The 15,518-nt window shown below is 42.2% G+C and overlaps 1 protein-coding gene and 1 long non-coding RNA gene across 2 annotated transcripts in view; one reads left to right on the top strand and one right to left on the bottom strand.

The window, feature by feature from the left end:
- Positions 1-15,518, bottom strand: part of COL28A1 (collagen type XXVIII alpha 1 chain) — a gene marked incomplete at both ends in the record, with an annotated part of 159,483 nt that overhangs the window by 53,987 nt on the left and 89,978 nt on the right. Inside the window, 3 exon segments of the mRNA XM_079932578.1 lie at positions 5,087-5,122; positions 5,125-5,166; positions 7,104-7,172. Coding sequence (XP_079788704.1) covers positions 5,087-5,122; positions 5,125-5,166; positions 7,104-7,172 — 147 coding nt within the window.
- Positions 1-15,518, top strand: part of LOC307192078 — a 129,531-nt gene that overhangs the window by 74,334 nt on the left and 39,679 nt on the right. The gene's annotated exons all lie outside the window — the stretch shown is intronic.

Genomic DNA, 15,518 nt, shown 5'->3' with positions numbered 1-15,518 from the left:
ACAGTGAAATTCATGGGCTATCAAGATGGTAGCAGCAACTAAGGGTAATTTATCCATGTCCTTTACTCAACTTGTTTTGGTTTTTTTTTTTTTCTTCTCTCTTTGCGGTACACGGGCCTCTCTCTGTTGTGGCCTCTCCCATTGCGGAGCACAGGCTCCAAGGCCATGGCTCACGGGCCCAGCCGCTCCACGGCATGTGGGATCTTTCCGGACCGGGGCACAAACCCATGTCCCCTGCATCGGCAGGCGGACTCTCAACCACTGCGCCACCAGGGAAGCCCCTAAACTTGGTTTTATATGGACAATATCTGTTACAAGAAGGAAAAGAAATACATACATAGTATTTACATCTTTGTATATTAGATAGATATGAACAGGTGGGCAGGAGGCAGGGAGGAAGGAAAGGGAGAGAAAAACAACAATCTAAAATGGCCACATGTTCACATAATTATAAATTATGTAGTACTATAGGACGTAGTACTACATAACTCACCCAGCAAGCTGGGTCAGTCAGCCCAGCTTGCTGTCTCTGTGCAAGCTGGGCTGACTCACCCATCATCACACCCCTGCTGATTTCCAGTGCTACTGGCATCCCATGTAATTCCCTAGGACTCCAACCCTTCCCTTACTCTACCTGAGCCTAATCGCTGGCTTCTCTGTCTCCTGATATGAGGTTCATTGTATCAGCTCTGCTTCCCTCCTCTGATGCCATCCCTGCCTCTCTCCAGCCTTTCGACCACAGCTCTCCTGCCAGGTTTCAGGTGTCCCTCATCCTTTGGCCCTGGCTCTGTCAAAGACAAGAATGAGCATTTCTTGTTTGTTTCCTGGTCTCACTAAACCCCAAGCCTGCTCTACTTCTTTGGCTGGTTGGTACTCAGCCTGTCTGCTCAAGGCAATTTCTAAATTATCCAGTGGTACTTCTGATGCTGCTTGAAATAAGAAGATAGCAAGACTCTGAGGGGTTTTTTTTTGAAGATAGGATAAAAAGAATGATAAAGCTGAACCCAGTCCTTGTAAGCCAGATCACTGTGCCCAACAGTATCAGGAGAGTGACAGGCATTCTGGAAGCTGCCATGGAGACCAGTCTTGTTTTCTGTTTTCTTCTGCAAGCACCAACATACTTCAGAATAACATATAGCTTTTAAATTTCCATCTTTCCTGGAGGCAGGCTAAATTTTGCATGGCAATTGTCAGCTCTTTACCAAACCCCTGGTTCCCCTTCTTTCTGGTCACACAGTTAGACTACCTTTCCGTGAGACTAGTTCTAGCCACTAAAACGTGGGCAGAGGTCATGTGTGTCACCTCTTGGCCAAGACTCTTAAGAAGCAGGTGTGCCTCTTCCACACTCTCCCCTTTCTGCTTGCTGGGTGTAAGTGGTAAAGGGCCCCATCCAATGGAGGAGACATAAATGGAAGTTGAGGTTCTCTGAAATTCTATGTGGAAGAAAATTGCCCACCAATTAGGAAGACTCCCATTGGCCTGCCATGTGAACAGAAACCTCTGCTGTGTTTGACCCATTATACATTTGGTGGTCTTTTTGGTACAGGTGCCAGGCCTACACTACTTAATGCAACCAATGTTTTATGTTTTAGAGCATTACATCACATGACTGTCAAAATTCTGGGCCTTCATTCTGGAAAATATAAGAGGGACTAGTGGAAAGGGAAGGGAAGCAAGAAGAGATTATAATGTGAATAACTACAAACTTTACTGCATATGTAACCATGTGTCAAACCTTGTTTTAGATACATTACACATACTGTCTCATTTAATTTCATTTATTCCTCATAACAACTTTAGAAAATAGTACTATTATTATCCTCACTATCATTATTCCTCAGATGTGGAAACTGAGGCAGAGGTGTAGTACTCAGGAAGCCATGATTCAAATCTGTTGACTCCATAGCCCAGGCTCTGGTTGAGCGTCCACTACTGTGTACTAGGCACTTTGTACAATTTTATCTTTACAACACCTTGTAAAATAGGCTTTATTATCCCCATTTTAAAGATGAGTACGTTTTAAGGTTCGACAAAGATAAATAAGGTGTCTAAGCTTACACAACTAGACAGATTCAGATTCAGGCCGAGGTCCGAGTGGCTCTCAAGCTCATTCTCTTTCCATCAGATCATTAAGATGAGAATCTAGATCGAGGGGAGAGGTCATTGGGACTAAGTTTCCCTCCATTTCTGGGCCCCAGGATTCTCAGAAGTTGATCTGTTAGCTCTGTGACCATGGAACCACTGCAGTCATCACTCTTTGTCAGCTTTGGAGACACTGGGATTTCTACCAGCACGGCTCCTGAGTAGAAATGAAGAGGGGGGTGGGGGGAGAAGCCGTTTCTGTCTGTCCTCATACTTGGCTTTTTAACCTGGACGACCCATCCTCTCTTTTCATCTCTCTTGGCCCTTCAAGGGCTAGTTGACACGTCAAGCAATCCCTCAAGACCAAGCCCCACCCCTTCTCTCTCCTGACTTAATCTGAGGATTACTGGCATATCTAGGGAAAATGGTCAGTGCTGGAGGCTCACGTGGGACAAGATGGTGGCATCATGTAACCTCCTGACCTATGCTATGAACCCAAATGGCCAAGGCCACCTTGGGACAAAAGAGCCACAGTCTTGTATTCATCCATACAATCAGTAGACATGTGTGGTTGAGAAAAAGCACTGAGGCCCCTGGAGAAGCTGGAGCTCCTCTGCAGCATGGAGCAGCTGGGCCACAGTGGGGACTGCAGAGCAATGGCAAGTCTTGTCTAAATACCTGCCCAATCATGTCACCCTGCTCTTTCAGTTGCCCTTAGGATCAAGACTACTCGTTACTGTGGCCTACAGGACCCTACGGGGCTCTTGCCTACCCCTGTAACCCCATTCATTTCACCGTGCCACCCCTCCATACGCTCTGAAGCTCAAAAAGTGATTATTTTATATCTAACCCCATGAGGACAGAATTCACATCTTTTTACTCATTGTTTTATGATGCACTTAGCCTATTTCCCTGACATAGATGGTGTTCAGTCAGTATTGGTGGGTTTGTTGGCTGGTCGGTCGGTTGGTTGGCTGAATGAATAACTGACTGAAAAGTCAAGATTCTAGCAACAAAGTTAGGTCAGTGCTAGAGCAGATCACTTCTGTGATTGCAGCCCGAGCCCTTATTTTCCCCGTGGTTGGGATGGCATAGAGAGACGGGGTACAAGTCAGGCCCTGATGTTAAAGGTTAACAACAAGGGCGTCCATCAAAGTCTCACCAACAGACGTACCAATTAAAGCAAGTTTCACTGATTCAAATGGATTTTAGAAAGGGGTGTGAAATAAATTCAACAAATGAACATAAGAAATGAAATTTCACTAAATATGTAGCCTTAAAATGACTCAGGAACACCACCAATTCGATTTTTCAGTTCCCTCCCTTTTGCAGTGATGGTACAAGCCAGGGTCAGGCAAACGAGGTAGGCATCCTAAGGGAAATAATTTTGCCCTGTTGCCAACAGGATGCCAGAATGTCTAGAGAGGTTTTGTGAGGCAGCCTTGGTCAAGGCTAACTGCCAAGTAGCATCGGGCCACAGCCCTCGGTGGAGGAAAGGTTATCTCATTTCTGATAGGACTGGATACGTGGCAGTTTTCATTTTGGTTCTTTCCTTATTATGGTAGATTTCCCACCATAGTTTCACTCAGGAGGGACTTTGAACATGGCGTAACCTGGAGGGCGTAAGGAAGGGCAGAGCTGGTAAGGATAAATTAAGTGCAGCCCAAGAGGCCCCTATGTAAATAAGGAAATAGTTCCCAGATAACAAAGGGAGAAAGCTGACACAGGATTTAAGGAGGGAGTGATAATGAACTCACGGCACATGGGAACTGAGCTTGGTGACCAGCCGGTGGTCAATTATGGGTTCGTTGCTAAAGCAAACGCATAAATACAAAACTATCTTTTAACTGTAGAATTGAAAGATTAAGTACGAAAGATGCTGTTTACAAGGAAGCAGGTTTTTGCTGTATTTTCCTGTGCTTGTTCACTATCAGCAGTATTAACTGGCCTTTGCTTGGATCCTCAGCCTGAAAGGTGAACAACTGTTATGTAAAAGACCTGCAGTGGAAGCCCTAGACTCTGCATGATAGATTGGAAGATCTATCACAGATTCAATGGGTTTTGCTCTTGACAAAGCTCACTCTTAACACAGGTAGGTGGTTTAATTTCAACACAGCATTTTCACATTTATTATCTTCAGCTCCTACTGTCTCCTGCTTACTAAGAAATTCTGCTATCTGAAAAAGTTTATTTTGAATGCTTCCACTTTTTTAGAGCCAATATCGATTAGCCAGGAGGAAATTATTTTTGAAGCTTAACCATAGAAGTTTATTTGGGGGGAAACAAATAGAATGAGGGAGCCAGTAACAAAATAAAAAATAAATAAACCATATTAGAAGTAGAAGAGGGAATTGTTTGAAATTACACAGCAGGCTGTAGATGCCAAATTTTGTCTACTGAGACAGGGGAGACCCTGGGAGTCCCATCTTGATAGATAGGCTTGTCACGGCTGAGACAGAAATCAAGCAGAATGGGTGGTTGTGAACTCAGGTAGCACAGAGTCAGGGTTCTCACCTGGATGCTCAGGAAAATCATGTGGGGGGCTTTTAAACCCACAGAACTCAAGCTCTACCCCCAGAGATTCAGATTTCCTTCTTCTGGGGTAGGGCAGCAGCATTATTCAAAAGCTCCCCGGGTGAGTCCATTGTGAGCTAAAACTGGGAACTTGGGAAGCCCTGGGCAAAGAACGGAGGCTACAGGTGAGGAAGGTAAGGGAGACAGAGCACATGTGGTGGGGCACAGACTCTCCGTTCAGCTCAGAAACTGGCGGAACAGTAAACCACTGTAACTGTTCAGTTTTTCTCCAAGCTACTTATGTAGTGATTAGCGTTTGTGAAGCTGTTGGACTTACACCATGTTTCCACTTTCGGATGATGCCTCTAAAAACTACTAAGCTTACATTAAGTCCATTTCATAATAGTTGTATTTTGTATTATCCACAACCTCTTCTCCCCAACGCCCTAGTGAATTGGGAGGCGACCCTGGCACACTCCTGTTCACTTACTTTGATTCCTTGTAATCCATAGCCGGGGGCGGGGGGGGCGGGGCAGGAGGGCCAGGCAAGCCTTTCTGCCCAGTATCACCCTGTTAGAAGACAGAGAGAAATCGGAGAGAAGGTTATGGAGATTTAGAAAGAAACAACAGACTACTACTCTCAGCTACACTCTCACTTCAGTCTGATGAAGACCTACATCCACGCTGCCCATATTGATATAAAGTAGTGTTTTCACAAAAATTTTAAGCCACAGAATCCTTTGCAAAAATTTTACATGTAATCCAGCTGTAAAGAGATAAGGCAGAGCTGCTTGGCATAAGCAGAAGTGTTGGACCCGTAGCCTCGTCTGCTTGGGCTCTTCCAAGCTGCTCTACCATCAACCCCTAGAACACCAGGGGTTCGAATACCACTCATACATAATTCTATGTAGACTTCACTGTGTTGCTCCATTTCACTATGGCGTATTAATTCACAGGGGTTGCAGTTAAAGATTCAGCAGTTATTGGTGTGGATCATAGTTGAATTTTTAAGAAAATATGTAAATGAAGCAAAATGTGCGTCATTTCCCAGTATGTGTTCCTTACAGCTTAGGTTGACCCCATGTTTCTTGAGAAAAGACTTCTGTGGTCAAATAAGATTGGAAAATGTTCTACACCACGGTATGAATATATTAAAGCCTCAAGAAGTCCCACAATAGAAAGATTAGTTTAACTTTGTTTATCCCAGAAGTTCCCAAATTAACATTTTGAGGAAACAAACTTTGAGAAATCCTGAGTTAATAAAAGTTACTGTATAAGTCAGTCTTTTTCTTCCAATGTGGGAAAAAGCTTTATTTTTTTCTGATTGTAAGAGGAACTCATTGGAAAAAAAAAAAGTAGAAAAAGAAATAAAACTGACAATGAAGAAAAAAAATAGACCCATCATTGCATCACCCAGTGATAACAACCACTAACATCTTGGAGGGATCTTTATCCATATAAAGGGATCTGTAAGGTTAAGAAATAGCCCACTGTCAAAATGGAGTTGATGGACAAAAATGGATAAACTAAGAACCTTGGTAATTCTAGGATCCTCAGTCACATCTTTGACTCATAAAGCCCTTTCCTCTCTGATAATAGGATTCTAATTCACTTCTGTGCATTTTGGATGTAAATATACGTGTTTGACATTTGAATTTGTGACGGGTGGCTCGCTGAAACCTGTTTGCCCTGTGAACATACCTGATACTTTACCTCCCTTTTTGAACAAATCAAAAGAATATTTGTTAAGCAAATGAATGAACAATTGAAACAGGGCTCCTCAACCTCAGCATAATTAACACTTTGAGCTGGATAATTCTTCATCATGGGAGGCTGTCCTGTGCATTGTAGGGTGTTGTTTAGCAGCATCCCTGGCATCTACCCACTAGATGCCAGTAGCACTCCTTCCCCAGTGTGACGTAACAACCCAAAATGACACTGCCAAATGTCCCCCTGGGGTGGAGAGGGGAGGACAAAATCTCCCTCATTGAGAAACACTGGATTAAGAGAATAAAAGGATAAATAATCACCAAATTGGAGGCGACAAAAGGAAGAGAAATAGAAGTGAGAGCAAAGGGAACCAAAGGAAGTTCCTCTCACCTTCCCAGGGGACAATAAATTAGGCCCTTGCACTGGGGACAGAGTGGACTACGTGCACAGCACACAATAGATCCATCAGCTGGTGTCCTGTTAAAAGGCGACCTGAGGCACCTCTGGCCAAAGTAAACGTGCTTCTTCATGATGGCACAGGCTCTAAGGAACCTGGCAATATTTTGAGCACTTTGCAATCACTTTTTAAAAAGACATTAACTTTCTAATTTCTTTGGGGGAAGCGAATGGCTTTATAAACCTAAATGTTCTATTTTACTGAAAGTTCACATGATATGAGAAAATAAGACTCTTCATCAACAATCAAGAGAAAACTAAGTCAGCATCAGAATGAGCACTTCCTATGCATCGTCATGTGGTACCTGACCCTCACCCAGAGCACAGACCTGAGGACTCACCTTTGGCCCTTGGGTTCCTATGCCCCGAGGCCCAGGGGGGCCTGGAGGGCCTTTTACACCAGGCTTTCCCTGAAAAGACACAATGCTGTTATTGATTAAAAGAAACTTTACGTTGTATAATATTTCATATAAAATTTCATATTTCATATTAAAATATTTCATATGAATTTTCATATTCAGAAATATATTTTAAAATCCCAAACCCTTGAATTTGACTAAGATGATAATCGAGCCCTTTTCTTCCATATCACTTTTCTATACTTGGTCAAGGGAGTGTTATCCCTCTTCGTTTTCATTTCTTATTGCCATTTATCAAGCCAACCGATACGGGTTCATTTCAGAGCAATAAAGTCAATTAAATTCTTGGCAACCTTAATATATACTTTTCGGAACTCCCTTCTCAGGAATTTGGAAAAGTAATTACGGCCATTGTGAAGAGAGGGAGAAAAAAGAGACAAGAATAAAAAACAAGGGTTAAAAGATATAACCCTCTCCTGAACTGGTTGCTCTCATGTCTTTATGCAACTTGGGTTGGGGATTGGCTGTAGGATACTCCTGCCCCTAGAGTGGTTATGACTGCAGGGTGGGTTCTCTAAAGGCTTTTAGATTCGCCAATGCAAGACAGTTTCATAATAGACAACTATCACCAGAAAGTTGGTGGGGCCTGATTGGCGTGGGTCAGGCCCTGTGGTTAGACCTATTTGAGATGGGAATGATAGGAAGAAGCAGAGAAATGAAAATCTCTTTATTAACCACCTTCTGTGTCCCCAACACTGTGCTCTGCGTGTTCATATATGAGACTTGATATAGTTTAGTATTCACAAGAATCCTGTATGACAATGACTAACTTACCTAACTTCTCTGAACCTCTGTAAATCATCAGATACACAGAAAATCATATCTACCTTTCATGGAGATGACAGTGGAGGCAGACAAAGAATGCCATGCTTCTGCCACCATGTCTAGCACAGTGCAGGTGCTTAGTAAGTCTTAACTCCCTACCCCACCTGGTTTTTTACAGAGGGGACTAAAGTTTGCCCAAAGCTGCACAGCTATTGAGAGGCATGGCTAGGAGGATGTGGAGAAATAGGAACCCTTGGGTGTTGCTGGTACAGCCACTTTGGAAAATAGTTTAGCAGTTTCTTAAAAAGTTCAACATAATTTTACCATTTGATCAAGTAATTTCACTCCTAGGTATACACCCAAAGAAAATGAAAACATATGTCAACACAAAGACTTACATATGAATGCTCTTCACAGAATTATTCATAATAGCACAAAACTGGGAACAACCAAAATGTCCATCAACTGCTAAATGGATAGACAAAATGTGGTATATTCAGCAATAAAAAGGAGTGAACTATAGCTACATGCTACAACATGGATGAACCTCAAAAACTATTCTTAATGAAATAAATCAAATATTTGAGACTACATATTGTTTGAGTCCATGTACATGAAATGTCCAGAAAAGGCAAATCGATAGAAAGTAAGTCAGTGGTTGCCTGGGGCCAGGAATAGGAACAAAGAAGGGGGATTAACTGTAAATGGGCACGAGGGATCTTGTTGGGGGGATGAAAATGTCCTAAAATGGATTTGTGATGATGGCTGTCCAACGTGGTAAATATACTAAAAAAAAATCGTTGAATTCTACACTTAAAATAGGTGAATTCTATGATAAGTAAAATATGCCTCAATAAAGTTATAAAGAAAAAAAAAGGGCAGAATCAGCTCTTAGGCCTAGGTTCTGTTTTGTCCATGTCCTGTTAGGAGCTAAGAAGCTTATATCAATAGCTTTCAACAGTGCAAAAATCATAAATGATAAGAAATGATTAAATTGTTTATGTAGAAAAAAATCCCATCTTTTATTTAGCTTTGCTTTCTACTTCCAAACCCTAAGATACTTCTAGAGAAAACAAGGCCTTTAAAAATGGGGAAAACTTTAAACTTTATTACTCAGTTAATTATTTTAATCTCTACTTCATAATTATGTATTCCCTTTTGCTTGCAGGCCACTGTTATCATTCTGGTTTTCTCTATCCATCTCTTCCACTTAATACTTAGCTGCTTTTGAGACCACAGGTACTAATTATCTCTTTTCTTTACTTTTTTTTTTTTTTTTACATCTTTATTGGAGTATAACTGCTTTACAATTGTGTGTTAGTTTCTGCTTTATAACAAAGTGAATCAGTTATACATATACATATGTCCCCATATCTCTTCCCTCTTGCGTCTCCCTCCCTCCTACCCTCCCTATCCCACCCCTCTAGGTGGTCACAGAGCACTGAGTTGATCTCCCTGTGCTATGTGGCTGCTTCCCACTAGCAATCTATTTTACGTTTGGTAGTGTATATTTGTCCATGCCACTCTCTCACTTTTTCACAGCTTACCCTTCCCCCTCCCTGTGTCCTCAAGTCCATTCTCTAGTACGTCTGTGTCTTCATTCCTGTCTTACCACTAGGTTCTTCATGACATTCCTTTTTTTTTTACATTCCATATATATGTGTTAGTATACAGTATTTGTCTTTCTCTTTCTGACTTACTTCACTCTGTATGACAGACTCTAGGTCCATCCACCTCACTACAAATAACTCAATTTCGGTTTTTTTTTTATGGCTGAATAATATTCCATTGTATATATGTGCTACATCTTCTTTATCCATTCATCCGATGATGGACACTTCGGTTGTTTCCATCTTCTGGTTATTGTAAATAGAGCTGCAATGAATATTTTGGTACATGACTCTTTTTGAATTATGGTTTTCTCAGGGTATATGCCCAGTAGTGGGATTGCTGGGTCATATGGTAGTTCTATTTGTAGTTTTTTTTAAGGAAATTCCATACTGGAGTGTCCATAGTGGCTGTACCAATTCACATTCCCACCAGCAGTGCAAGAGTGTTCCCTTTTCTCCACACCCTCTCCAGCATTTATTGTTTCTAGATTTTTTGATGATGGCCATTCTGACTGGTGTGAGATGATATCTCATTGTAGTTTTGATTTGCATTTCTCTAATGATTAATGATGTTGAGCATTCTTTCATGTGTTTGTTGGCACTCTGTATATCTTCTTTGGAGAAATGTCTATTTAGGTCTTCTGCCCATTTTTGGATTGGGTTGTTTGGTTTTTTGTTATTGAGCTGCATGAGCTGCTTGTAAATTTTGGAGATTAATCCTTTGTCAGTTGCTTCATTTGCAAATATTTTCTCCCATTCTGAGGGTTGTCTTTTGGTCTTGTTTATGGTTTTCTTTGCTGTGCAAAAACTTTGAAGTTTCATTACGTCCCATTTGTTTATTTTTGATTTTCATTTCATTTCTCTAGGAGGTGGGTCAGAAAGGATCTTGCTGTGATTGATGTCATAGAGTGTTCTGCCTATGTTTTCCTCTAAGAGATTGATAGTTTCTGGCCTTACATTTAGGTCTTTAATCCATTTTGAGCTTATTTCTGTGTATGGTGTTAGGGAGTGTTATAATCTCATACGTTTACATGTACCTGTCCAGTTTTCCCAGCACCACATACTGAAGAGGCTGTCATTTCTCCACTGTACATTCCTGCCTCCTTTATCAAAGATAAGGTGACCATATGTGCATGGGTTTATCTCTGGGCTTTCTATACTGTTCCATTGATCAATCTTTCTGTTTTTGTGCCAGTACCATACTGTCTTGATTACTGTAGCTTTGTAGTATAGTCTAAAGTCAGGGAGCCTGATTCCTCCAGCTCCGTTTTTTGTTCTCAAGATTGCTTTGGCTATTCGGGGTCTTTTGTGTTTCCATACAAATTATGAAATTTTTTGTTCTAGTTCTGTGAAAAATGCCAGTGGTAGTTTGATAGGGATTGCATTGAATCTGTAGATTGCTTTGGGTAGTAGAGTCATTTTCACAATGTTGGTTCTTCCTGTCCAAGAACATGGTATGTCTCTCCATCTATTTGTATCATCTTTAATTTTTTTATCAGTGTCTTATAATTTTCTGCATACAGGTCTTTTGTCTCCTTAGGTAGGTTTATTCCTAGATATTTTATTATTTTTGTTGCAATGGTAGATGGGAGTGTTTTCTTGATTTCACTTCCACATTTTTCGTCATTAGTGTATAGGACGCCAGAGATTTCTGTGCATTAATTTTGTATCCTGCTACTTTACTAAATTCATTGATTAGCTCTAGTAGTTCTCTGATAGCATCTTTAGGATTCTCTATGTATAGTATGAAGTCATCTGCAAACAGTGACAGCTTTACTTCTTCTTTTCCAATTTGGATTCCTCTTATTTCCTTTTCTTCTCTGATTGCTGTGGCTAAAACTTCCAAAACTATGTTGAATAAGAGTGGTGAGAGTGGGCAACCTTGTCTTGTTCCTGATCTTAGTGGAAATGCTTTCAGTTTTTCACTATTGAGGACAATGTTGGCTGTGGGTTTGTCATATATGGCCTTCATTATGTTGAGGAAATTTCCCTCTATGCCTCCTTTCTGCAGGGTTTATATCATAAATGGGTGCTGAATATTGTTGGAAGCTTTCTCTGCATCTATTGAGATGACCATATGGTTTTTCTCCTTCAGTTTGTTAATATGTTGTATCACACTGATTGATTTGTGTATATTGAAGAATCCTTGCATTCCTGGGGTAAACCCCACTAGATCATGGTGTATGATCCTTTTCATGTGCTGTTGGTTTCTGTTTGCTAGTATTTTGTTGAGGAATTTTGCATCTATGTTCATCAGTGATATTGGCCTGTGGTTTTCTTTCTTTTTGACATCCTTGTCTGGTTTTGGTATCAGGGTGATTGTGGCCTTGTAGAAAGAGTTTGAGAGTGTTCCTCCCTCTGCTATATTTTGGAAGAGTTTGAGAAGGATAGGTGTTAGCTCTTCTCTAAATGTTTGATAGAATTCGCCTGTGAAGCCATCTGGTCCTGGGCTTTTGTTTGTTGGAAGATTTTTTATTTTATTATTATTATTTTTTTTTGCGGTATGCGGGCCTCTCACTGTTGTGGCTTCTCCCATTGCAGAGCACAGGCGCCGGACGCGCAGGCTCAGCGGCCATGGCTCACGGGCCCAGCCACTCCGCGGCACGTGAGATCTTCCCGGACTGGGGCACGAACCTGCATCCCCTGTATCGGCAGGTGGACTCTCAACCTCTGCGCCACCAGGGAACCCTAATAGTTTTTATTTTAAAGTCTGTTTTGTCTGATATGAGAATTGCTACTCCAGCTTTCTTTTGGTTCCCAGTTGCATGGAATATCTTTTTCCATCCCCTCACTTTCAGTCTGTATGTGTCTCTAGGTCTGAAGTGGGTGTCTTGTGGACAGCATATATATGGGTTTTGTTTTTGTATCCATTCAGCCAGTCTGTGTCTTTTGGTTGGAGCATTTAATCCATTTACATTTAAGGTTGTTATTGATATGTATGTTCCTATTCCCATTTTCTTAATTGTTTTGGGTTTGTATTGTAGGTCTTTTCCTTCTCTTGTGTTTCTTGCGTAGAGAAGGTCCTTTAGCATTTGTTGTAAAGCTGGTTTGGTGGTGCTGAACTCTTTCAGCATTTGCTTGTCTGTAAAGGTTTTAATTTCTCCATTAAATCTGAATGAGATCCTTGCTAGGTAGAGTAATCTTGGTTGTAGGTTTTTCTCCTTCATCACTTTAAATATGTCCTGCCACTCCCTTCTGGCTTGCAGAGTTTTTGCTGAAAGATCAGCTGTTAACCTTATGGGGATTCCCTTGTGTGTTATTTGTTGTTTTTCCCTTGCTGCTTTTAATATGTTTTCTTTGTATTTAATTTTTGACAGTTTGATTAATATGTGTCTTGGCGTGTTTCTCCTTGGATTTACCCTGTATGGGACTCTCTGTGCTTCCTGGACTTGATTAACTATTTCCTTTCCCATATTAGGGAAGTTTTCAAGTATAATCTCTTCAAATATTTTCTCAGTCCCTTTCTTTTTCTCTTCTTCTTCTGGAACTCCTTTAGACAAAATTCAGCACCCATTTATGATATAAACCCTGCAGAAAGTAGGCATAGAGGGAACTTTCCTCAACATAATGAAGGCCTATAATTTGAATGTTGGTGCATTTAATGTTGTCCGAGAGGTCTCTGAGACTGTCCTCAGTTCTTTTCATTCTTTTTTCTTTATTCTGCTCTTCAGTAGTTATTCCACTATTTTATCTTCCAGGTCACTTATCCATTCTTCTGCCTCAGTTATTCTGCTATTGATCCCTTCTAGAGTATTTTTAATTTCATTTATTGTGTTGTTCATCCTTGCTTGTTTCATCTTTAGTTCTTCTAGGTCCTTGTTAAATGTTTCTTGCATTTTGTCTATTCTATTTCCAAGATTTTGGATCATCTTTACTATAATTATTCTGAATTCTTTTTCAGGTAGACTGCCTATTTCCTCTTCATTTTTTAGGTCTGGTGGGTTTTTATCTTGCTCCTTCATCTGCTGTGTGTTTTTCTGTCATCTCATTTTGCTTATCTTACTGTGTTTGGGGTCTCCTTTTTGCAGGCTGCAGGTTCGTAGTTCCCATTGTTTTTGGTGTCTGTCCCCCATGGCTAAAGTTGGTTCAGTAGGTTGTGAAGGCTTCTTGGTGGAGGGGACTAGTGCCTGTGTTCTGGTGGAAGAGGCTGGATCTTGTCTTTCTGATGGGCACGTCCACGTCTGGTGGTGTGTTTTTTTTTTGTTTTTTGTTTTTTGTTTTTTTTTTTTGGTGGTATGTTTTGGGGTGTCTGTGGACTTATTATGATTTTAGGCAGCCTCTCTGCTAATGGGTGGGGTTGTTTTCCTGTGTTGCTAGTTTTTGGCATAGGGTGTCCAGCACTGTAGCTTGCTGGTCGTTGAGTGAAGCTGGGTGCTGGTGTTGAGATGGAGATCCCTGGGAGATTTTCACTGTTTGATATTACGTGGAGCTGGGAGGTCTCTTGTGGACCAGTGTCCTGAAGTTGGCTCTCCCACCTCAGAGGCACAGCACTGACTGCTGGCTGCAGCACCAAGAACCTTTCATCCACATGGCTCAGAATAAAAGGGAGAAAAAGTAGAAAAAAGAAAAAAAGAGGATAAAAGAAAATAAAATAAAGTAAGATAAAATAAAATAAAGGTATTAAAATAAAAAATAATTATTAAGAAAAAAAAATTTTTTAAGTCAAAAAAAAAAAAGGACGGATACAACCCTAGGACAAATGGTGAAAGCAAAGCTAGACAGACAAAATCTCACACAGAAGCATACACATACACACTCACAAAAAGAGGAAAATGGGGAAAAAATAATAAATCTTGCTCTCAAAGTCCACCTCCTTAATTTGGGATGATTCATTGTCTATTCAGGTATTCCACGGATGGGGTACATCAAGTTGATTGTGGAGCTTTAATCTGCTGCTTCTGAGGCTGCTGGGAGAGATTTCCCTTTCTCTTCTTTGTTCTCACAGCTCTCGGGGCTCAGCTTTGCATTTGGTCCCGCCTCTGCGTGTAGGTCGCTGGAGGGTGTCTGTTCTTTGCTCAGACAGGACGGGGTTAAAGGAGCAGCTGATTCGGGGACTCTGGCTCACTCAGGCTGGGGGGAGGGAGGGGTACGGAGTGTGGGGCGAGCCTTTGGTGGCAGAGGCCGGCGTGACGTTGCACCAGCCTGAGGCACACCGTGCGTTCTCCAGGGGAAGTTGTCCCTGGATCCCGGGACCCTGGCAGTGGCAGGCTGCACAGGCTCCCCGGAAGGGAGTTGTGGATAGTCACCTGTGCTCGCACACAGGCTTCTTGGTGGCGGCAGCAGCAGCCTTAGCGTCTCATGCCCGTCTCTGGTGTCCGCGCTGTTAGCTGTGGTTCACACCCGTCTCTGGAGCTCCCTTAAACAGCGCTCTTAATCCCCTCTCCTCGCGCACCAGGAAACAAAGAGGGAAGAAAAAGTCTCTTGCCTCTTCGGCAGGTCCGGACTTTTCCTGGACTCCCTCCCGGCTAGCCGTGGTGCATTAACCCCTTTCGGCTGTGTTCACGCCGCCAGTCCTCTCCCTGCTCTCCAACCAAAGCCCGAGCCTCAGCTCCCAGCCCCACCCACCCCGCGGGTGAGCAGACAAGCCTCTTGGGCTGGTGAGTGATGGTCGGCCCCGATCCTCTGTGTGGGAATCTCTCCGCTTTGCCCTCCGCACCCCTGTGGCTGTGCTCTCCTCCGCGGCTCTGAAGATCCCCCTCCGCCATCCGCAGTCTCTGCCCGCGAAGGGGTTTCCTAGTGTGTGGAAACCTTTCCTCCTTCACAGCTCCTTCCCACTGGTGCAGGCCCCGTCCCTATTCTTTTGTCTCTGTTTATTCTTTTTTCTTTTTCCCTACCCACGTACGTGGGGAGTTTCTTGCCTTTGGGGAGGTCTGAGGTCTTCTGCCAGCATTCAGTAGGTGTTCTGTAGGAGCTGCTCCACGTGTAGATGTGTTTCTGATGTATCTGTGGGGAGGAAGGTGAT

Source organism: Stenella coeruleoalba (genome assembly GCF_951394435.1).
Source record: "Stenella coeruleoalba genome assembly, chromosome: 9".
In the NCBI taxonomy this organism is placed as follows: domain Eukaryota; kingdom Metazoa; phylum Chordata; class Mammalia; order Artiodactyla; family Delphinidae; genus Stenella; species Stenella coeruleoalba.
The sequence above is the reverse complement of the archived record's forward strand: the minus strand, read 5'-3'. Positions and strand labels throughout refer to the sequence as shown.